This window comes from Podarcis cretensis (assembly GCF_951804945.1).
Source record: "Podarcis cretensis genome assembly, chromosome: 12".
Lineage (NCBI taxonomy): Eukaryota > Metazoa > Chordata > Lepidosauria > Squamata > Lacertidae > Podarcis > Podarcis cretensis.
This window is the reverse complement of record NC_137181.1, coordinates 8,312,859-8,335,112: the sequence shown is the minus strand read 5'-3', so window position 1 is coordinate 8,335,112 and position 22,254 is coordinate 8,312,859. Positions and strand designations below refer to the sequence as shown.

Genomic DNA, 22,254 nt, shown 5'->3' with positions numbered 1-22,254 from the left:
TCCCTGGAAAAGACCCTGACGTTGGGAAAGATGGAGGGCACTTTGGCCACCTCATGAGGAGACTCTCTATCATTTACTCAGGTTCCGCCTACAATTGCTCTCCCTGCTTCCTGCCCCACTAGTCCCAATGAGTGCCAGGCATCGTTGCAAGTGTGAGAGCCAGTTTGGTGCAGCAGTTAGCGTGTCGGACTAGGACCCACAAAGCCAGGGTTCAAATCCCCGCTTGGTCATGAAGCTCACTGGGTGACCTTGGCTCAGTCTCTCTCTCTCAGGCTAGCCTACCTCATAGGGTTGTTGGGGAATTAAATGAGGAGATGCAAAACCATGAATGCTAGCCTGAGGTCCCTGGAGAAAAGGGTGGGATATAAATGCAGCAAACAAACAATAAAATAAAATAATAAGTGAGACGTTTAGGCAAATGGGAGCCCATTATTCAGGTGAGATGGCCAAAATTATCCCTACTGGCTCATTAGCCCTCTGCTTCAAGGGCTGGAAATGGGGTGGGATTCTGCTCCAATATCACCGCAATTGCCCAGCTCTGTTTCACTGACTTGTTTGCATCCTGCAAAACCCAATTGTGTGTTAATGCTGTCACCTAGTGGTTGGCTAGTGAGATGAACCAAGAACGCAGAGGTGGAAAGTAGGGATGCTGTTATCCTTCACTATAAGGCAGGGGTAGGGAACCCTTTGTAGTCCAAGGGCCACATTCCGTTCTGGGCATCCTCCCGGGGGCCACATGCAAGCGGTGGGTGGGGTCAGGGTCAAAAAAGTGTGCGGGGCAATGAGTGCAGATCCCACTCATCAGTCCCGATCTCAGAGTTGAAGGACACATTCCAGATCACTCACCACCTATTTATCTACTTGAACTGGTGTGCTTTTGAACTGCTAGGTTGGCAGAAGCTGGGACAGAGAAATGGCATTCTCCTGATTGAAGTGCAGAGTGTTTGAGGACGAGGACATTCGCAGGGAAACCGAAATGCTTGTTTACAAGCTATTGTACTACCAACCTTACTGTATGCTTGTGAAACGTGGACCACTTATAAACGCCATCTCCAACTCCTCAAAAGTTTCCATCAACGGTGTCTCTGAAAATTGTTACACATCACTTGGGAAGACAGGCAAACTAATGCCAGTGTACTGGAAGAGGCAAAGATAACCAGTGTTGAAGCAATGATTCTTCAACATCAACTTCATTGGACTGGTCATGTTGTGCAGATGCCTGATGATCGTTTTCCAAAGCAACTACTCTATTCCGAACTTAAAAATGGAAAGCGTAATGCTGGTGGCCAACAAAAGAGGTTTAAAGACTGTCTCAAGGCAAATCTTTAACAATGTAGTATAAACACCAACAATTGGGAAACACTGGCCTGCGAGTACTCCAGCTGGAGAACAGCCTTTACCAAAGGTGTCATGGGCTTTAAAGACACTCGAGCTCAGGACGCAAGGGAAAAACGTGCTAAGAGGAAGGCACGCTTGGCAAATCCACACCGTGATCAACTCCCACTCAGAAAGCTGTGTCCTCACTGTGGAAGGACGTGTGGTTCCAGAATTGGTCTCCACAGTCACTTATGGACTCAATGTGAAAAGCGTATTCATGGAAGACAATCTTACTCGGCTACGAGTGATCGCCGAAGAAGAAGATGCTAAGCCAGCTATAGTTTAGGGCCCCAATCTCTTGGGGGTCCCCAAAAAAATTAAAGGAGAAAAAAAAGTGGATGTACATTTCCAAAATATAAGATAAAAAACAAATGGGGCAGGAGTTGATCACGGTGTGGATTTGCCAAGCGTGCATTCCTCTTAGACCAGGGATCAGCAAACTTTTTCAGCAGGGGGCTGTCCACTGTCCCTCATACCTTGTGGGGGGCCAGACTATATTTTGGAAAGAAAAAAAAAATGGACGAATTCCTATGCCCCACAAAGAACCCTGAGATGCATTTTAAATAAAAGGACACATTCTACTCGTGTAAAAACACACTGATTCCCGGACCGTCCCAGGCCGGATTGAGAAGGCGATTGGGCCGGATCCAGCCCCCGGGCCTCAGTTTGCCTACCCATGTCTTAGCACGTTTCTCTCTTGCGTCCTGAGTTCGAGTGTCTTCAAAGCCCATGGCACCTTTAGTAAAGGCTGTTCTCCAACTGGAGCGCTCGCAGGTAAATCCGGCACTGGCTGGGTCCCTCCGAAGTGCCCGGCGCTCTGAGTACCTTGCCTTGCGCGCTTACCTGTGCGCGCCCAGGTGAGTTGCCTCGCCGCGCCGGGTGCCTTGCCCCCGCAGGAGCGGCAGGGGGCGCTGCGAACGCTCTCCGGGCCACGATTCCATCGCCACGGCAACCTGCCAACGGCAACGCAACAGCCGGGCTGCAGATGGAGACCTGGAAGCTGTGCAGCTGCAGTTCGTCAGGCGCACAAAACAAAGGCTTTCTCGCTTTCTCCCTCTCTCCCTGTCCTTAAACTGAGCCAGCAAACGCAGATCTCCCTTTTTTTGCATGCTCTGGGAGTTTTGCAATGGAAGCCTCTTTCCTGGAAGAGGTGGCTGCCTCCTTGGTGAGAGAATTTCTCAGCAAAAAGGTAAAGGATAATAAAAATAAAGAGCTTTGCGATCTTGCCTTGGAGAGCAGTGCATGCGCGCTTTACGATGCTTTGGGAAGGGGAAAAAATAGCAATGCATTTTGTTACGCTTAAAACTTTCCTTCTGCTTTCTCCATATTTTGCTGGGAATTGGGGAAATTAGTGCTTTTGTGTGTGTGTGTGTGTGTGTGTGTGTGTACATATATATAAATATAAACATATATGAGAATGACTTTGATTCAGGCTGCAACAACAAGCTCTCTGCCACCCACCACGAGGACTACATTTCCCAGAATGCACTTGGGATTCCCATGAACGCGGAAGCAGAAACATGAGTTTTTCCACCCAATTAGATAGGAAAAGGCTGTCCAAATGTTAAAACAGAGAGTAGATTGTGTTGAACGGATGTGTACTGGAGAGAAGAAAAAAAGCACGGTGTTTCTCCCGAGCATTGAAGCTGTGCTAGTGATTATTCTGTTTAAAAATAACTTCTTTAAAAAAAAAAGGGGGAGGGGAGAAAGGGATTGAGAGCTCCCCGGTAGGAGGTGCTATTAAAAGTCATCTGTTTGGCCGCTTCTAGCATTTTTACCATTAAAAGCTGCAGAGTCGGCGACAAAAAAGGCAGAGAAGGAATTTCCAATATTAAAAATGCATGTCTGCTTTTGTAACCCATATCCATTTCACACATCTAGTTCAAGCCTGGATTATTTATCTTATTTCTTAGTTTCACGGAATCATAGAATTACCATGTGGGAAGCGACTCATCTAGTCCAACCCTCCGCATCCTTTGTTTATGTTTGTTTATGCATTTATTTACATTCTTGACCGCTACTTCCTATCATCGGGGGCAGCTTGCAAGCTCAAAAAAATAAATAAAAAATTGCAACTTGTGGCGGGGGGGGGGGAAACAAACAAACAGAACTGATACAATGCAAATGAAATCATATAAGTTTTTAAAATGTTTTTTTTTTTAAAAAAACAACAACAACAACCCAAACAAACCCAAAAGTTACAATACAGCTTTTTCCCCTGCCATAATGTCACAGTTTTAAAGAAATTGAAGCTTGGGGGAAATGGTTTTGCAAAGCATGGTTTTGCTGCCTTGCAAAGCAGCTAACCTTATTGCGTTGATATGGCACTTCCTCAGGATCCAGCCCTGTTGAGGATTGTGACCTGCTAGAGGGGCATAGGGTTGTAAACACCGGCAAGCTCTATTCCAAACAGGGTGGATAAAAATCAATGATTTAAAAAAATAAATAAATTTTTAAAAATGGTTTTTTTTATTTAAATCGGATTTTTTTAAAAAATTAAATCAGATTTTTAAAATAAAATACTTTTGGAGGAGAAATCTTTCTAAAGATAGTTTTCTATTTAAGTTACATTATAGTCCAAAGGCTAGTCATCAGGAAATAAGGATTTAAGTTTTTCATGTGTGCTAAAACTCCGTCTAAGTTTTTTTTTAAAAAAACATTTAACCACATCAGTTAGTTAACAAACATGGATACATATGCTATAATATTATTGCTTTAGTTAAATAAATTGTTTAAATGGTTGTTAAGGAAATGATTATTTTTCTCCTTCCAATAAAGTACAGCAGAAAAGTTGTCGAAATATAAACAGTTAACTTATGATTTCACAATGATTTCATAATTATCTGTCTTTGTATTTCTAATAGTATAACCAAATCAGTAATTTTCGATACAACTGTAAAAACTACTCTGAAAATTTATCATTCCAAAAACGAAACCTTCCTCTGGTTGTAAATATTAAGATTACACCAGCAAGAATGAGTCTTTCTGTAAAACAAATGATTTAAATCAAGTATTATTGACTAGTGATTTAAATCATGATTTAAATCGATTTGATTTAAATCAAATTCACCCTGCTTCCAAAACTCAAAATCTGCCCACAGACCCCAAAAGGTTGGCAACCTTTGCTTTATGCACAGAATCCTATTGCATGCCCCTATGTGCTATGCCAGGGATGCGGGTGGCACTGTGTGTTAAACCACAGAGCCTAGGACTTGCTGATCAGAAGGTCGGCGGTTCGAATCCCCACGACGGGGTGAGCTCCGATTGCTCGGTCCCTGCTCCTGCCAACCTAGCAGTTCAAAAGCACGTCAAAGTGCAAGTAGATAAATAGGTACCACTCACGGCATTTCCGTGCGTTGCTCTGGTTCGCCAGAAGCGGCTTAGTCATGCTGGCCACATGACCCGGAAGCTGTACGCCGGCTGCCTCGGCCAATAAAGCGAGATGAGCACCGCAACCCCAGAGTCAGTCACGACTACACCTATTGGTCAGGGGTCCCTTTACCTTTATGGTAACCTTTGGCAAGGATATCTAAAAGGTAAAGGACCCCTGGATGGTTAAGTTCAGCCAAAGACAACTATGGGGTTGCGGAGCTCTTATTCCTTTCCTGATAGGTCCGTTCAGAATTGGCCACGACTTAATAGCGTCAGATTCCACATAGTGATTTTATACACTTCATAATGTAAATACAGTGGTGCCCCGCAAGACGAATGCCTCGCAAAACGACAAAAACCAGCTAGACGAAAGGGTTTTCCGTTTTGGAGGCGCTTCGCAAAACGAATTTCTTATGGGCTTTCTTCGCAAGATGAAAATGTCTTGCGAGTTTTTCCGACTTTTTTCCCCTCCCCCCCTTTTTCTAAGCCGCTAAGCCGCTTATCTGCTTATCCGCTAAGCCGATAAGCCGCTAAAAGCCGCTAAAAGCCGCTAATCCGCTAATAGCGCTAATCCGCTAAGCCGTCACTGGGCTTGCTTCACAAGACAAAAAAACCGTTAGACGAAGAGAATCGCGGAATGGATTCTTTTCGTCTTGTGAGGCACCACTGTATTCCCCAGCGACTATTGGACCTAATGGTCAGGGGTCCCTTTACCTTTATGTGCTATGCCAACTTCACTGGATAGTATTTTTCTGTAGGAACGTTATCGACAAGTTGTCCTGAACTGTTAAGACAGGATGGGGAGAGGTCCATATCCTGTACAGCTTCACATCCGTCCTCTCTCTTCCCTCTGCAGTGCTTGAAGAAAACCATCGTTGTGATGGATGAAGAGTTGCCCCGAACAGCTCTCAGCATCAACAACAGAAACGAGCTGCGAAATGTCTTGCACCTCCAGTCTTTGTGCAAACAAAACAAGGTGAGAAGATGAATCCTCTGTACAAAATTTCCTAGATCCTTTGGAAAAATGATAGATAATAATAATAATAATAATAATAATAATAATAATAATAATAATTTATTTATACCCCGCCCATCAGGCTGGGTTTCCCCAGCCACTCTGGGCGGCTTCCAGAGAGGTCAAAAACACACTAAAATGTCACACATTAAAAACTTCCCTGAACAGGACTGCCTTAAGATGTCTTCTGAATGTCAGGTAGTTGTTTATCACTTTGACATCTGATGGGAGGGCGTTCCACGGGGCGGGCGCCACTACCGAGAAGGCCCTCTGTCTGGTTCCCTGTAGCTTTGCTTCTCACAATGAGGGAACCACCAGAAGGCCCTCAGCGCTGGACCTCAGTGTCCGGGCAGAACGATGGGGGTGGAGATGCTCCGTCAGGTATACTGGGCCGAGGCCGTTTAGGGCTTTAAAGGTCAACACCAACACTTTGAATTGTGCTCGGAAACACACTGGGAGCCAATGTAGGTCTTTCAAGACCGGTGTTATGTGGTCTCGGCGGCCGCTCCCCGTCACCAGTCTAGCTGCTGCATTCTGGATTAGTTGTAGTTTCCGGGTCACCTTCAAAGATAGCCCCACGTAGAGCGCATTGCAGTACAAGCGGGAGATAACCAGAGCATGCACCACTCTGGCAAGACAGTCCATGGGCAGGTAGGGTCTCAGCCTGCGTACCAGATGGAGCTGATAGACAGCTGCCCTGGACACAGAATTGACCTGCACCTCCATGGACAGCTGTGAGTCCAGAATGACTCCCAGGCTGCGCACCTGGTCCTTCAGGGGCACAGTTACCCCATTCAGGACCAGGGAGTCCCCCACACCTGCCCGCCCCCTGTCCCCCCAAAACAGTACTTCTGTCTTGTCAGGATTCAACCTCAATCTGTTAGCCGACACCCATCCTCCAGTCACCTCCAGACACTCACACAGGACCTTCGCCACCTTCGCTGGTTCTGATTTGAAAGAGAGGTGGAGCTGGGTATCATCCGCATATTGATGAACTCCCAGCCCAAACCCCCTGATGATCTTTCCCAGCGGGTTCATATAGATGTTAAAAAGCATGGGGGAGAGGACAGAACCCTGACGCACCCCAGAAGTGAGAGCCCAGGGGTCTGAACATTCATCCCCCAACCCAACAACAACATAACAGCAATTAAAAGCCTCTGGAAGAGAGCATGTGTCTTACTTTTTATAAGATATTTGAAGCCCTATTTACCATAGCTTGTGAACTGCCCTGCGTGAGAGAGGGTGGAGATGAGGCCAGCCGTTACATAGATAAACTACGGAACTCGCTGGACATGTAAAAAGGTAAAAGTGTATTGGGAAATGATTTATAATGAGTTGAAAAAATATTTGAAACTACTTTTCCAAACCCCGCCCCCCACCAAAACCCACAAACCAGAGTCCTTTTTATTGAGGATAACCCAAACTGAAATTCCTAGGTGTCAGGAAAGGTTGTTTATGTATGCAACAACTGCAGCCCATGTTTTGTAAGCCCATAAATGGAAAGTGAGTGAGGTCCCATCTAAGAAGGGTTGGTAACTTAAGTTGATAGAATATGCAGAAGTTGCAGGTTTAATATATAGAATAAGACAGCAAGAAGAACATACATTTAAAGAAGATTGGAAAGCATTTACTGAATATATGGAAAGTGTAATGGGATAAGGGGCTGCTTGTGCGTGAGCTCTAAGACTCTCACAGTTTTGTAGTTAGTTTTAAAACTCTCCCTCTCCGCGGAGCCATCCGTGCATGGCTGCCTTAATCGCTGGCAGAATCCGTCAGTGGGCGTTTCCTGAATTTCTTCCAGCATAGAAGTTCTTTGACCGAAAGTCTCCTCTTTGATTCTCTACGTGACAGCTTTCTGCGCAGAGTAGGCATTCCAAGGGGAGGTCCTGAGCTCTCCCCACTGGTCTCGCTGGAAGCGTCTCTGAGCCTCACCTCCGACTCTGTCTCCTCCGCCTCCCCTCCTGCTTCCGCGGAAGCTCTCCCTCTCCCCCTGCTGGTTCCCTCCTCAGCATCAGAGGGTCTCCCATCATCTGAGAGCCTCTCCACCACCCTGCGCTCTGATGGCAGTTTCCTGACAGAAAGTAACTGTACGTGCTGGCAGCATTAAGATAAATTCAACAGAGTAAATAATTTTTGATGGATGCGAAAGTGGAAACCCGATTTGAACAGTTATAGTAAGATAATGCAGGGATGTATATGATATGTAAAATGAGCCACGGGAAGCGAAGAAGGGTAGTGTTATGTACTGAAGTTCTCACCCTGGGCCAGCAGGGGGATACTGTAGATAGTTATGCAAATAAGGGATCGAAAGTGACGTTCAGTGATTGGATAGTTTTAGAAAATTGTTACAGTTACGTTGTACTGGAGCTCTATAAAAGCAGGCTGGCTGAACCCTTCAGTTCAGTTCTGTTCTGGCCTGTGAATAAACAACAGCTGTTTGAAGAATCGCTGTGTCAGAGCTGCCTCTAGGTCCCAGCTCACAGAGGACCAACGCTAGGCTGTCGTAATGTACAAAAGTCTTTATTGAAGTTCAATTTCCATTTCAAAGCCGCAGCGCGCAGCCCTACATCTTAAACCCTAGATCGGCGAAGTCCCGTCTGAGTCTCCTCCCCTCTGACACCAGTTTAAGATCCTAGCCCTGCTCCACCTTTTCCGCTGCTCTCTCCTCTTCTGGGTCCTCCTGCCCGCTGGGGCATTCCCCTTTCTGGACTCCTCAGACACTGAGTCGCTTAGCTCCTTCCCCTGCCTCCGGTGGGCTTTAGGACCCGGTTCCCAATCCTCATTCTCTGCTGTCCCACGCTCCTGTACATTTGAACTTGCCTCTCGCGCCAACCCAGTGACCTTCCTCCTGACCGTTACACTACTTCTGTCACTGCTTCCCTCTTCCGGGATACTGGCCGGATCTGACCTCCCCTCCGTTGTCTGACTCTCCGATGGAGGCGTGGTCAGCCCTGACTCCTCTCCTCTCCCTGCTGGGGGAGATGCTACTCCCGATACCTGTGACTCTTCCCCCCCACTCTGCTCTGGTGGGGAAGCTGGTCCTGATTTCCAACTGCTGCTCTGGGAGTCCCCGCTGGCCCCTTGCTTCTGGGGTGTCCCCCTTGGGACCCCCCTTGCCCTGGCCACCGGCGCCCCCTTCTGTGAATCTTCCGATTCGCTGGAGAGGCTCATGGAATCTCTCGGGCCACTGTCATCTTCTCCTATGCTGCCCTCAGATTCTTCCCCTTCGCTCTCCATCTCCCCTCTTCCCTGTGCTTCTGCTCCTGAACCCCTGACAGATATGTTCACCCACAACTTAACAGGTAGCTCCTGCAGCCAGTGGGAAGCTGCGCATGCCTCCTCCGTGCCGGAAGGAGCGCCGGAAATAGTGTTTGCACATGCGTGAACCGGCCCAAGCCACAAAAACTTTGCCGACTCCTGGTGTAGACAATATTGAGCTTGTTGAACCGGTAGTCTGAAGCAGCTTCCACTGTGCACATATCTCAGTTGATGGTTCAATGAAAGGCAGAGGTTTTCTCTAACCAGCTGAGCTCTTCTGTTGCAGGCAAGGGAGAATCCCTTGAAAACCCTCCTTGAAGTCATGGCCAGCTATTTTCTGGAGCGTACGAGCGGCTCCAAGGGCGTTAAGGGGAGCCCGCCAGCCCCACGGAAGAAGCTCAGCCAGCCCAGGTGTACAGAGGACTCTGTCCTGAAAAATTATCTCTCTGATGAAGACGCCCACTTGCAAACTGGGCCTGGAAAAAGCAAAACCGAGACCTACAGGTATGGATAAGTGCTTTGATTCTAAATCCATTTTCTTGGGCCAAGAAATGTCGCTGCAGATGAATCTTCTTGGTGTAACTCAGAAATGGAGAGCATTTTTCATCTCTGGGAGGCTGCATTCTCATTTGGAGATCCTTCTGGGTGGGTCCAGGTTGGCTAGTGGGTGGAGAAGTGGATGTGACTCTGACCTTTGCACAGGTGATTCCAGCCACAGGAAGTTCAGGGGTTTCTACACACACAAACCTCTCTCCATCCTTTGCCCACGCAACTGAGGCATGGATGCTGCAGCACAATTGCTGACAGGAATGAGGCCTTGTGTGCATTTACGTAATGCCTGGACTCAGAGGTCTGTTCCAGTTGCGGGCTGGCCCAGTATACCTGAAGGAGCATCTCTACCCCATCGTTCTACCCGGACACTGAGGTCTGGCTCTGAGGACCTTCTGGCGGTTCCCTCGCTGAGAGAAGTGAAGTTACAGGGAACCAGGCAGAGGGCCTTCTTGGTAGTAGCGCCCTCCCTGTGGAACACCCTCCAATCAGATGTCAGAGAAATAAACAACTATCTGACATTTAGAAGACATCTGAAGGCAGCCCTGTTTAGGGAACTTTTTAATGACTGGTGTTTTCTTGCGTTTTTAATCTATTGCCAGAAGCTGCCCAGAGTGGCTGGGGAAACCCAGCCAGATGGGCGGGGTATAAATAATAAATTATTATTATTACTACTGGATGATCTTCAATAAGTTATTGATAGTATTTAAAGCCCTTAGGACCTGTGAGATCGCCTCACCCAAATGCACCTGCTTGACCACTTCAATCGATGCAATTAGCACTCCTACAGGTGCCGCATAAGTAACTAGGGCTGGATGGTATCTAGTTAATAATAAATAGTCATAATAATAATTTTATTATTTATACACCGCTCATCTGGCTGGGTTTCCCTAGCCAGTCTGGGCAGCTTATAGCACTTATAGGTAAGGGTAAAGGGACCCCTGACCATTAGGTCCAGTCGTGGCCGACTCTGGGGTTGTGGCGCTCATCTCGCTTTATTGGCCGAGGGAGCCGGCGTACAGCTTCTGGGTCATGTGACCAGCATGACTAAGCCGCTTCTGGCGAACCAGAGCAGCACACGGAAACGCCGTTTACCTTCCCACCAGAGCGGTACCTATTTATGTACTTACACTTTGACGTGCTTTCAAACTGCTAGGTTGGCAGGAGCAGGGACTGAGCAACGGGAGCTCACTCCATTGTGGGGATTCGAACCGCTGGCCTTCTGATCGGCAAGTCCTGGGCTCTGCGGTTTAACGCATGGCGCCACTTGCATCCCTTATATCACTTATAGAAACATAATAAAAGGTCAAACATGAAAAACTTCCCAATATAGGGCTGCATTCAGTTGTCTTATAAAACTTGTGTAGTTCCTTATCTCCCCCGACATCTGATGGCAGGGTGTTCCACAGGGAGGGGGCCACTACCAAGAAGACCCTCTGCTTGCATTCCTGTAACTTTGCTTCTCGCGGGGAGTGAACTGCCAGAAGGCCCTCGGAGCTGGACCTCGGTGTCCAGGCAGAACGGTGAGCGTGGAGACGCTCCTTCAGGTATACTCGGCCGAGGCTGTTTAGGGCTTTAAAGGTCAGCACCATCACTTTGAATTGTGCTTGGAAATGTGAAGATACTTTAGGACTGGTGTTATATGGTCCCGGCAACTACCCCCAGTCACCAGTCTAGCTGCCACATTCTAGATTAATTGCAGTTTCCGAGTCACCTTCAAAGGTAGTCCCACGTAGAGCGCATTGCAGTAGTCCAAGCGGGAGATAACCAGAGCATGCACCACTCTCGCAAGGCAGTCCGCGAGCAGGTAGGGTCTCATCCTGTGTACCAGATGGAGCTGGTAGACATCTGCCCTGGACACAGAATTAACCTGCGCCTCCATGGACAGCTGCAAGTCCAAAATGATTCCCAGGCTGCACACCAGGGAGTCCCCCACACCCGCCTGCCCCCCCCCAAAACTGTACTTACGTCTTGTCAGGATTCACGATGGTTTTCAACATATAACCCCAACTCAACAACGCAATACAGTGGTACCTCAGGTTAAGAACTTAATTCGTTCCGGAGGTCCGTTCTTAACCTGATACTGTTCTTAACCTGAAGCACCACTTTAGCTAATGGGGCCTCCCGCTGCTGCGCCGCTTGAGCACGATTTCTGTTCTCATCCTGAAGCAAAGTTCTTAACCCGAGGTAATATTTCTGGGTTAGCGGAGTCTGTAACCTGAAGCGTATGTAACCTGAGGTACCACTGTATACTGTTGTTGCCTTCCTGTTAATATAGCACTGTGCACACTCCATTCTCTGAATAGCAAGAGATCCCAGAGGCTTGGTTTCCTTGGAAGCAAGATCACTGGTGGCCCCTTTGTCATATTATGGTTTTATTTATGCGTCTATGCCTGATGAACAGAAGAGAAAGAGCTCACTGAAATGACACTCATGCCTCCTTAAACCATGAGACAGAGTTTCTAAACCAAAGTGTGCTTCTATTCGACTCCATGGCTCTCCAGGCAGCCGTTCCCATACTGTGGTCTGTACTTTGGCGATCCCTCGTAGCCGAGTAAGATTGTCTTCCATAAATACAGTTTTAACAATGAGTCCGTAAGTGACTGTGGAGGCCGATTCTGGATCCACAGTGGGGACATTGGTTTCTAGGCGGGAGTTGACCACAGTGTGGATTTGCCAAGCGTGCCTTCCTCTTAGCAAGTTTCTCCCTTGTGTCCTGAGTTCAAGTGTCTTCAAAGCCCATGACACCTTTGGTAAAGGCTGTTCTCCAACTGGAGCGCTCACAGGCCAGTGTTTTCCAATTGTTGGTGTTTATACTACATCTTTTTTAGATTTGCCTTGAGACAGTCTTTAAACCTCTTTTGTTGACCGCCACCATTTCGCTTTCCATTTTAAGTTTGGAATAGAGTAGTTGCTTTGGAAGATGATAATCAGGCATCCGCACAACATGACCAGTCCACCGAAGTGGATGTTGAAGAATCGTTGCTTCAACACTGGTGATCTTCGCTTAGAGAGCCAGTGTGGTGTAGTGGTTAAGAGAGGTAGTCTCGTAATCTGGTGAACCGGGTTCGCTTTCCTGCTCCTCCACATGCAGCTGCTGGGTGACCTTGGGCCAGTCACACTACTCTGAAGTCTCTCAGCCTCACTCACCTCACAGAGTGTTTGTTGTGGGGGAGGAAGGGAAAGGAGAATGTTAGCCGCCTTGAGACACCTTCGGGTAGTGATAAAGCGGGATATCAAATCCAGACGCTTCCTCCTCCTCCTCCTCCTCCTCCCCCTCCTCCTCCTCCTTCCTGTACACTGGTGTGCTGGTCCCGGGGGGAAGGTTACCGTTGGCGTAGTCAAAGTCCGGTCCTGGGTCAATATCCTGGAAACAGTTCCGAAGGAGCGGGGCGAGGTCCGAAGCAGGAAGCCGGGCGGGGACAGGAACACTGGAGGAACAGGACTGGATGCTGGCTGAAACAGCTCTTCATCGACATTGCTCCCGCAACCTGGGACTGGGCTGACTGGCCTTTATCTTCTCTGAGGCCAGGGGCGGTCCCGGCCCCCAGGAGACCCGCCTCTCCTGGCCTTAAGGCGAGCACTCCTCCTGGGAGAAACCAGTTCCCTTCGCCTCTCTGCCCTGAGCCTCTGCAGTTCAGGAGAGGCTAAAGGGTTACTGGGCCCAGGAGGAGACTCACCTGCAGGCACTGAGTCCTCAACCACCTCTGGAACCAGAGTGGAATCACCTGGTGCCTGCTCCTGAGGATCCGGCACAGGTGCAGGCGCTTCAGAATCAAGGTCCTGCCCCAGTTCAGCCGGCCCTGGAGGCGGGGACTCCTGTGCAGGCTGGGATTCCTCTGGTTCAGCCTCTGAATCGGAATCCCAGGCCATCACAACTGGTCTGTAGAACCATCAGTGGTCCATGAACTTCATTCAGGCGGTCTAAATGACAGACTTCCTTGCGTCTGTGTCATTGCAGTTACAAGATCGATGGGGAAGGACTCCCCAAGCAAGACCTGCACAAGAAAAGCGAAAAGTGCAAGGCTGGGACGACATTCGAGAGCAGCTCACCTTCTGAGGGAGAGAAACCGGCCAGCCATCACTACGGAGACTTGAGGACACCTGAGCTGTCTTTGAATGCCACGAGGGAGCAACCCCAATCCAGGAGCAGTGGTCTATGTGGCAGAGGAACGATGACAGCCCCCCCAGTGAACTCTCCAGAGGTTCTTTGCTCTCATTCTAAACATTTTGTTATTTTTATTATTATAATTTTTTAAAAAATAATTTTATTTATTGCACGTCTGTACCACTTTTCTGACAAGACAGCCCAGGAAATTTTTGCAATTTAAGATATGAAAGCAGAACAAGAAAACCCCAGCATTGGAAAATATTTAAACATAGCAAAAAAACCACACCCCAGAGTTGTCTCAGGTCATTGGTGGTTTCCTCAGAACCTGAAGACAGGGACTTCCTTAGCTGGGCTCCCCAGACTAGGGAGACATTAAATTAAATTCCCAAATTCGTACTTTCTGAAACAATATGGGAACTGGAAAAAAATCAGCCCTCCTTCAAAATTTCCACTTCTCTGAATTTGGCATTGTCATTTTATAGTGTGCATATATGTTCTGCATACTTTGGTGAGAATAATGTCCAAGAATGAATTATATGAAGGGAAATAGCTCTGTAAAAATGTGTATATTAGACAAAATGGCATATGAAGTGCGTGTTGTAGAAGAAATTCACACAAAAACGCTGCTGCGTTTTCCCTTTTTAAACAGCAATGCAGGCTGATGTAGATATGTCGAGAACTGAACATAATAAGGCTGGAAGAGTGAGGAAATGAGAGAAGCCAAACGGACGTATTTGCCTATTATCCGCCTCTGATTTTAGCAGGGAGCAGGAAGCTGCCTTAGTATTAGTCCACGTAGCTCCATATTGTCTACACTGAACGGCAGGGACTCTCCAGGGTTTCAGACCTGGGATATACATTCCCAACCCTACCTGCAGATGTTGGGGGTGAAACCCAATACCTTCTTTGGATAGAGCAGATGTTCTCCCATTGAGCCATGGATCTTTCCAAGGCAGTTGTGAAAGTCACCTGAATGGGGTTTATCTGAAGAGCCAAAGTGCTGGGACAAATCTGTGGAAGGATAAAAGCCACATCTTTTAAAAGGCAGCAGATGGTTTGTTGATTAGGACAGCTCTACCTCTATGCGGGTGGCGCTGTGGGTTAAACCACAGAGCCTAGGACTTGCCAATCAGAAGGTCAGCGGTTTGAATCCCCATGACGGGGTGAGCTCCCGTTGCTCGGTCCCTGCTCCTGCCAACCTAGCAGTTCGAAAGTATGAAGTGCAAGTAGATAAATAGGTACCGCTCCGGCAGGAAGGTAAACTGTGTTTCTGTGCGCTGCTCTGGTTCGCCAGAAGCGGCTTAGTCATGCTGGCCACATGAACTGGAAGCTGTACGCCGGCTCCCTCGGCCAATAAAGCAAGATGAGCGCCACAACCCCAGAGTCGGCCACGACTGGACCTAATGGTCAGGGGTCCCTTTACCTTTACCTCTATGCAAACCTGTTGGGTCCTGAAAGACTCCTGACTTGGGGGTTGTATACGATACAATACAATATGATAATCTTTACTGTCATTGTCCCATACAGAACAAAGAAATTGAAAATCTACATCAGACATTCAGAAACCAACAAGCCAGCTATCCCAGCCTGGTTAACCCCCTAAAAACTCTGATACCCCATAATTAAATACAATATACTCCCATAGAGACTACCTTACACTGCGTTTAAAACCAAAATCGCATTTGGATAGAAACTGTTTCTCAGGCGGCTAGTCCTAGTCTTTATAACCCTGTACCTTCTTCCAGAAGGCAGAAGCTGAAAGAGATCATTTCTGGGGTGCGCACTATCCTGCACTATCTCTGCAGCTTTCTTGTGACACCTGGAAGCATAGATTTGACCCAAGGTGGGAAGAGTGCACCCAATTATTCTCTCGGCATTCTTTACAACCCTGGACAGCATTGTTTTTTCCCTAACTGTGCAGCTCCCAAACCACACACAGAGACCATAAGTTAATACACTCTCCACAGTACAATGGTAAAATGCCATCAACAGGTCCTTTGAGAGATTTTTCCAGAGGATTCTCAGGAACTATAACCTCTGCTGTGCTCTCTTCATCAGGTCTTTGCTGTTTTCTCCCCAGGTTAGGTCATCTCTCAACTCCATTCCCAGAAATCAAAACATCAAGACCTGTTCCACACACTTCCCCTCAATAATGAGTGGCTGAATATTCAATTTACATTTCCTAAAGTCCACAACAATCTCTTTTGTTTTCTTTAAGTATGTGCTGTTAATGGAGGAGATCTGGGTTCCAGTGAGTGATCTACCCAGGCTTTCCCTATGAGGGAAAGTAATTGTTTGGGACAAAATGGCTTTCACCAGGTGACAAGGGGGCGGGGCCTAGCAACACATAATGACTGCTCATTGGGTGCATTTGTCTGCAGACTTGCAGCTGATTGGCCACCAGAGACAGACTGAGTGATCTAATTGATGATTATGTGGGTCATTATGTTGGGGGTGACAGGAACAGTGTTGAGCCCTGGCTGGGAGAAGGGCAGTGCCCCATTTTGCCCTGAAGAGAAACCACCTATTCTGGGCTACATGGACCCAGAATCTGGCTCAATGTAAGGCAGATTCTACCATTCTAATCCCTATGGTACAGCAATCAAAACTGCACATTTGCAAAGCTAAGCAGGGTCTGACATGGTTTCAAACTGGATGGGAGACTGTGTGTTGAGATTCCTCCTTTGCAGGGGGTTGGACTAGATGACCCTCAGTGCCCCTTTCAACACTACAGTTTTTTTTAATTCTTTGCTATCCTGTTTGGCTCATCCTAGGGCCACTTTTAGATGTTTTGAGGAGTCGAGCTATCAATGTCTCTTGTACAGAAGAAAAGGACAAGCGTAGGTCGGTTACCCCTCTGTCATAAAAAACACTGCTGTGTGTATATTCTCATTTTATTCTAAAAACATGCAGTTTTAGGTTGCTTTGGTGCATCAAGGCCTATAGAATTGTAGCAAGGCCTGTATACCTGAAGGAGCATCTCCACTCCCATCGTTCAGCCCGGACACTGAGGTCCAGCTTCGAGGGCCTTCTGGCGGTTCCCTCCCTGCGAGAAGTGAGCTTACAGGGAACCAGACAGAGGGCCTTCTCGGTGGTGGCGCCCGCCCTGTGGAATGCCCTCCCTTCAGATGACAAGGAAATAAACAACTATTTTACTTTTAAAAGACAACTGAAGGCAACTAAACTTCCTGTTTAGGGAAGTTTTCAATGTCTGATGTTGTATTGTTTTTAATATTCAGTTGGAAGCCACCCAGAGTGGCTGGGGAAACCCAGCCAGATGGGTGGGGTATAAATAATAAATTATTATATATTATTAAATGCACTTGATTCGACCAACCTTAACCAATGTGGGAAAAGGAGCTTGGCGTTGCTCCAGAATCTATGCGTTGCCTGATCTCTGCTTATGGGTTTCCATAGGAGGTAGTCTTGGGGCTCGCCTGGCTGTCTTATTTAAGAGGGTATTTTTCAGGGGGAACATTGAAATGAACAGCAAATCCCACCAAGAGCAATGAGTCTTGATGATAGCACAAGAAAATCAGTAATAATTATACTTACCGTGTATGTATTTTACATTCAGTTCTCTTTTAGAGTCATAGGGAGAATTGTGCATACTTTATGTGAAGTAATATATTATTATTATTATTATTATTATTATTATTATTATTATTATTATTATTATCATTATGCTTCGGAAGGGTACCCAAGGGTCATCTAGTCCAATCCCTGCAATACAGGAATTGTTCGCCCAATGTGGGTCGTGAACTCATAACCCCGAGATTAAAAGCTTCGTGCTTTGACCACCGCTCTCCTCTCTCGACAATTTGTTTCAGGACTCCTTGAAAAGACGGCGCACGAAACAACCATCTGGAATCCGGAGAACATTTAAACCCGGAGAGGAAAAGGAAACCGGGGACCGTTTGGCCGCGCCAATGGGGGATTCGCAAGAGTGGGCAGGAATCTCCAGGCCATCTGCAAATCTCTTTTCTCCGCACCTCGGCTGTTCCATTGACGTAACCAAGGACTATTCATCCACGATCCTGACTGGCCCATACACAAATGCCGGCGGGGTAGGGGCAAGAAATTCAGCCCAAAGCATCGAAGGCCCGTTTGCCAAATTGATGTCCGAAAGACGCCCAGTTGAAGAAAGGAAAGCTGCGCCCCTGTACCCTGCGGAGGTGAATAAGGGGAGCAGCCGCTTGAACTTTCTTCCGAGGCAGATGGGAGCTGACCCTGAAAGGACAGCGAGATTCACACCAAAGAGCGAACCTCGAAATACAGAATTCAGGTAGGATCATAATTGAAATCATATTTAAAATGTCGTTTATTGAGACGCTTGTGTGTAAATATGCTACTCCAGTGCTTTATTTTCTGATAGGTTAGGATAGCTCAGTTCGTAACAGCATGAGATTCTTAATCTCAAGGTTGTGGGTTCGAGCCGCACGTGGGGCAAAGAGATTTCTGCATTGCAGGGGGTTGAACTAGATGACTCTCGTGGTCCCTTCAAACTCTGTTGTTGTTGTTTAGTCGAGTCCGACTCTTCGTGACCCCATGGACCAGAGCACGGCAGGCACTTCTGTCTTCCACTGCCTCCTGCAAGTTTTTGGCAAGTTTAAAGGTAAACGTAAAGGGACCCCTGACAGTTAAGTCCAGTCTGAACTACTCTGGGGTTGCGGTGCTCATCTCGCTTTATTGGCCGAGGGAGCCGGCGTACAGCTTCCGGGTCATGTGGCCAGCATGACTAAGCCACTTCTGGCAAAACACTTTGATGTGCTTTCGAACTGCTAGGTTGGCAGGAGCAGGGACTGAGCAATGGGAGCTCACCCCATCGAAGGGATTCGAACCGCCGACCTTTTGATCGGCAAGCCCTAGGCTCAGTGGCTTAGACCACAGCACCACCTGCGACCCTTGGCAAGTTTAAAGGTAAAGGTAAAGGTACCCCTGCCCGTACGGGCCAGTCTTGACAGACTCTGGGGTTGTGCGCCCATCTCACTTAAGAGGCCAGGGGCCAGCGCTGTCCGGAGACACTTCCGGGTCACGTGGCCAGCGTGACATCGCTGCTCTGGCGAGCCAGAGCCGCACACGGAAACGCCGTTTACCTTCCCGCTGGTAAGCGGTCCCTATTTATCTACTTGCACCCGGAGGTGCTTTCGAACTGCTAGGTTGGCAGGCGCTGGGACCGAGCAGCGGGAGCGCACCCCGCCGCAGGGATTTGAACCGCCGACCTTTCGATCGGCAAGTCCTAGGCGCTGAGGCTTTAACCCACAGCGCCACCTGCGTCCCTTCTTGGCAAGTTTAGCTGGTGTTAAATACCATCTATACGTCAGATTCAGACCATACATCTAAAGCACTATGGTAACACTTTAAACAGCTGTGGCTTCCCCCGAAAAATTCTGGGAGCTGTAGTTTCTTAAGGGTGCTTGTTAGCTGCTAGGAGGCTCCTATTACCCACCCAGATCTATGATTCCCAGAGTCCCCCTGCGGAGGGAAATGGACTGTTTGAACGGTTTTCGTTTCCGACTTGGGATGCCTGCAGTACGGTCATACGTCCAGAAGTCCAGCAGAGGGCACTCTCTGAAAAGCAATGCTCCCTGCCATTGCTTCATTGGCAGATAGCTTGCCCCTATTCTGCCAGCTCCCAAAAATTACTGTCCAAAATGCTGTGACTCAGAGCTTCTGACTAACGCTTCTGAAAGATGTACGATCACTGGCCTTTGAGCAGGAGGAGCTGCCTCAGTTCAACTTGGTTGGGTGTGATCAGCGATTGCAGGATTGCAACGCCTTCCAGGCAAGGAGAGAGAGTGACTTTTCGGGGGTCCAGTCTTTAGAAAAACAAGGTTATTTAGGAGGGGGGAAGGCCACGCTGGGAGATTTCTAAAGGTGTGTGTGGCGCAAAGAAAGATTTTGTCCCCCCCCCCTCCGGCCACGTTCACGGCAAGCATTTAAACAGCTACAACTTTCCCCAAAGAAGTTTGGGAGCTGCAGTTTGTTGAGGGTGCTGAGAGTTGCTAGGAGGCCCCCTTCAAGGAACTACACTTCCCAGAGTGATTTAACAATCTCAGAATCGTCGAGTTGGAAACGAACGCAGGAATCATCTAACCTAACCCCCTGAAATGCGGAAATCTGTTGCCCAATGTGGGATTCGAAGCCACAAACCTGAGATTAAGAGATTGAACATTGCCCTGTTCAATGTGTTTTGCTAGGGGTTATTGGCTTGCTGCTGTTCATATATATGTGTGTGTGTATATATATATATATATAAATATATACACACACACAAACACACACACAGTGGTACCTCAGGTTAAGTACTTAATTTGTTCCAGAGGTCCGTTCTTAACCTGAAACTGTTCTTAACCTGAAGCACCACTTTAGCTAATGGGGCCTCCTGCTGCTGCCGCACCGCCGGAGCACGATTTCTGTTCTCATCCTGAAGCAAAGTTCTTAACCTGAAGCACTATTTCTGGGTTAGCGGAGTGTGTAACCTGAAGCGTATGTAACCTGAAGCGTATGTAACCTGAGTTACCATTGTATATATATATTGTGGTTTTCATGTTGTGATTTTATGTTGTGAACCGCAGAGCAGTATACAAATTCAGGTGTTGTTGATAATGATGATGCTCTACAAACTGAGTGAAACTAGGACCCGCCAGACTCCTTCCCCGGGAACTCTGGGAATTTTAGCTCTGTGCACCCTCAACAAACTACACCTCCCAGGATTCTGGGGTGACTGTTATTTCGAAATTCATTTTTATTTGATTTTGCAATACAAAGTTATAAGAAAAATGATAAAACATATTTCAATATACAGAGATTCCTCCGCATCTCAGGACTTCACCCTCCACGGAGGCCCATTTTAAACATTTAAAACGGCATCTTTTTCCATACTCTGTCATATCAGTCCCTGTTTTCCATGGTAATTGTCACACTATAAGTGAAATCAGAATCCTGCCAGTGTTTCCATCTGCTTAGAGTGGTCTCCTAAATCAGGGGTCAGCAAACTTTTTCAGCAGGGGGCTGGTCCACTGTCCCTCAGACATTGTGGGGGGCTCTGTGGTTTAAATAACTCATACATAACTTCATCAGCTTGGTTTGCCATTCTTCTCTGGTCAGGAGGAGCCGTGACTGTTCTAAGTGTTATCACAGGACTTTAAAGATGTCATTAACCGCCACTAGCTCAGACTTTGCCCTTTCCTCTCCCATCCTTGGAAGACAACTCTCTGTCAGTTCCAGCTGTTGGGAATTCTGGGATGTGCCATCCCAAATGCCAATCAAGAAATATATTTCTTGTTCTTTTACTTCCCGTTCCACTCTTTCTTTCTTTCTTTCTTTCTTTCTTTCTTTCTTTCTTTCTTTCTTTCTTTCTAAACACTCACCCACCCTGTGGTTTGACATTTTCAAAAATGCCTGTGGCTGATCTGCCACTAGCCTCAGGCACCTGTATTTTATTATTTGATTTTTTTGCCTATGCATGCTGTCTAGAGAGGGATTAGGTCCGAGAACCAGAGCGCTGCATCAAAAGGACCCTTCTGAAGAGCAATGAATTTGAGGCATCAGGGAGGGAGAGGGTTTTTAAAAAACAAATAAATAGCTGGCCAGTGAAAGGAAGATGCTGGTTTTTAGTTTTAGGGAAGGGTAAAAGAAGAGTGGAGAATCTCAGGCCTAAGGGCTGGATTTCTTCTCTATATGGTCCTTGGGACTCTTCGTAGGATTCTTCTTCTCCTTCTCCTTCTCCTTCGGCGATCCCTCGTAGCCAAGTAAGATTGTCTTCCATAAACACGGTTTAAACAGTGAGTCTGTAAGTGACTGTGGAGGCCAATTCTGGATCCACACGTCCTTCCACAGTGGGGACATTGGTTTCCGGGTGAGAGTTGATCACGGTGTGGATTTGCCAAGCGTGCCTTCCTCTTAGCACATTTCTCCCTTGCGTCCTGAGTTTGTGTGTCTTCAAAGCCCATGACACCTTTGCTAAAGGCTGTTCTCCAATTGGAGTGCTTGCAGGCAAGTGTTTCCTAATTGTTGGTGCTTATACTAAAAAAAAATTTAGATTTGCCTTGAGACAGTCTTTGAACCTCTTTTGTTGACCACCAGTGTAATCCCAACATAGATGACCTTAGAATCTACAATTCTATGATCTATGATCCACTATGGTTCTGTGTGATGTGCAAACACAGCCATTATAGCTCTGTGTTTGTGTACAGGGACCAGTCAACAGCCCCCCTCCCCTCTCGCGTGCAAAGGCACAGCTTGGAGTAATCGTCTGGGAAGCAAAATGGCCTAAAGTGTCTCCTTTTTTTCTTTTTCTTTTAAACGATGCTTCTCTGAAACATGACTAATTTTCCAATAGAGGCCTTTTAAGCCTTTGTGGCCATTTCAGGATCCCTCCATGGACGTGGCTCGAAAACAACCCATTACCAAATGATGAGGTTTTTGCAGTGATATTTCAGGAGCTATTAAAAAGCACTTGTATCTGTGCAAGTTGGGTGGGTTCGGGGGGAGGCAAAATCTTCCATGCCAAAGATTAGACGTTGGGCCGTACTAATTCTTTCCCATTCAGAGGAGAGGAGGGATTGAT

At 47.3% G+C, this 22,254-nt stretch overlaps 1 protein-coding gene across 1 annotated transcript in view; it reads left to right on the top strand.

Moving 5' to 3' along the window:
- Positions 1-2,335: 2,335 nt before the first annotated feature.
- MINDY4 (MINDY lysine 48 deubiquitinase 4) overlaps positions 2,336-22,254 on the top strand; it is a 101,808-nt gene continuing 81,889 nt past the window's right edge. Inside the window, exons 1-5 of the mRNA XM_079946725.1 lie at positions 2,336-2,566; positions 5,606-5,725; positions 9,309-9,526; positions 13,533-13,776; positions 17,513-17,967. Of these exons, the coding sequence (XP_079802851.1) occupies positions 2,504-2,566; positions 5,606-5,725; positions 9,309-9,526; positions 13,533-13,776; positions 17,513-17,967 (1,100 nt within the window). The 5' untranslated portion in view covers positions 2,336-2,503. The remainder of the gene's footprint in view (positions 2,567-5,605; positions 5,726-9,308; positions 9,527-13,532; positions 13,777-17,512; positions 17,968-22,254) is intronic.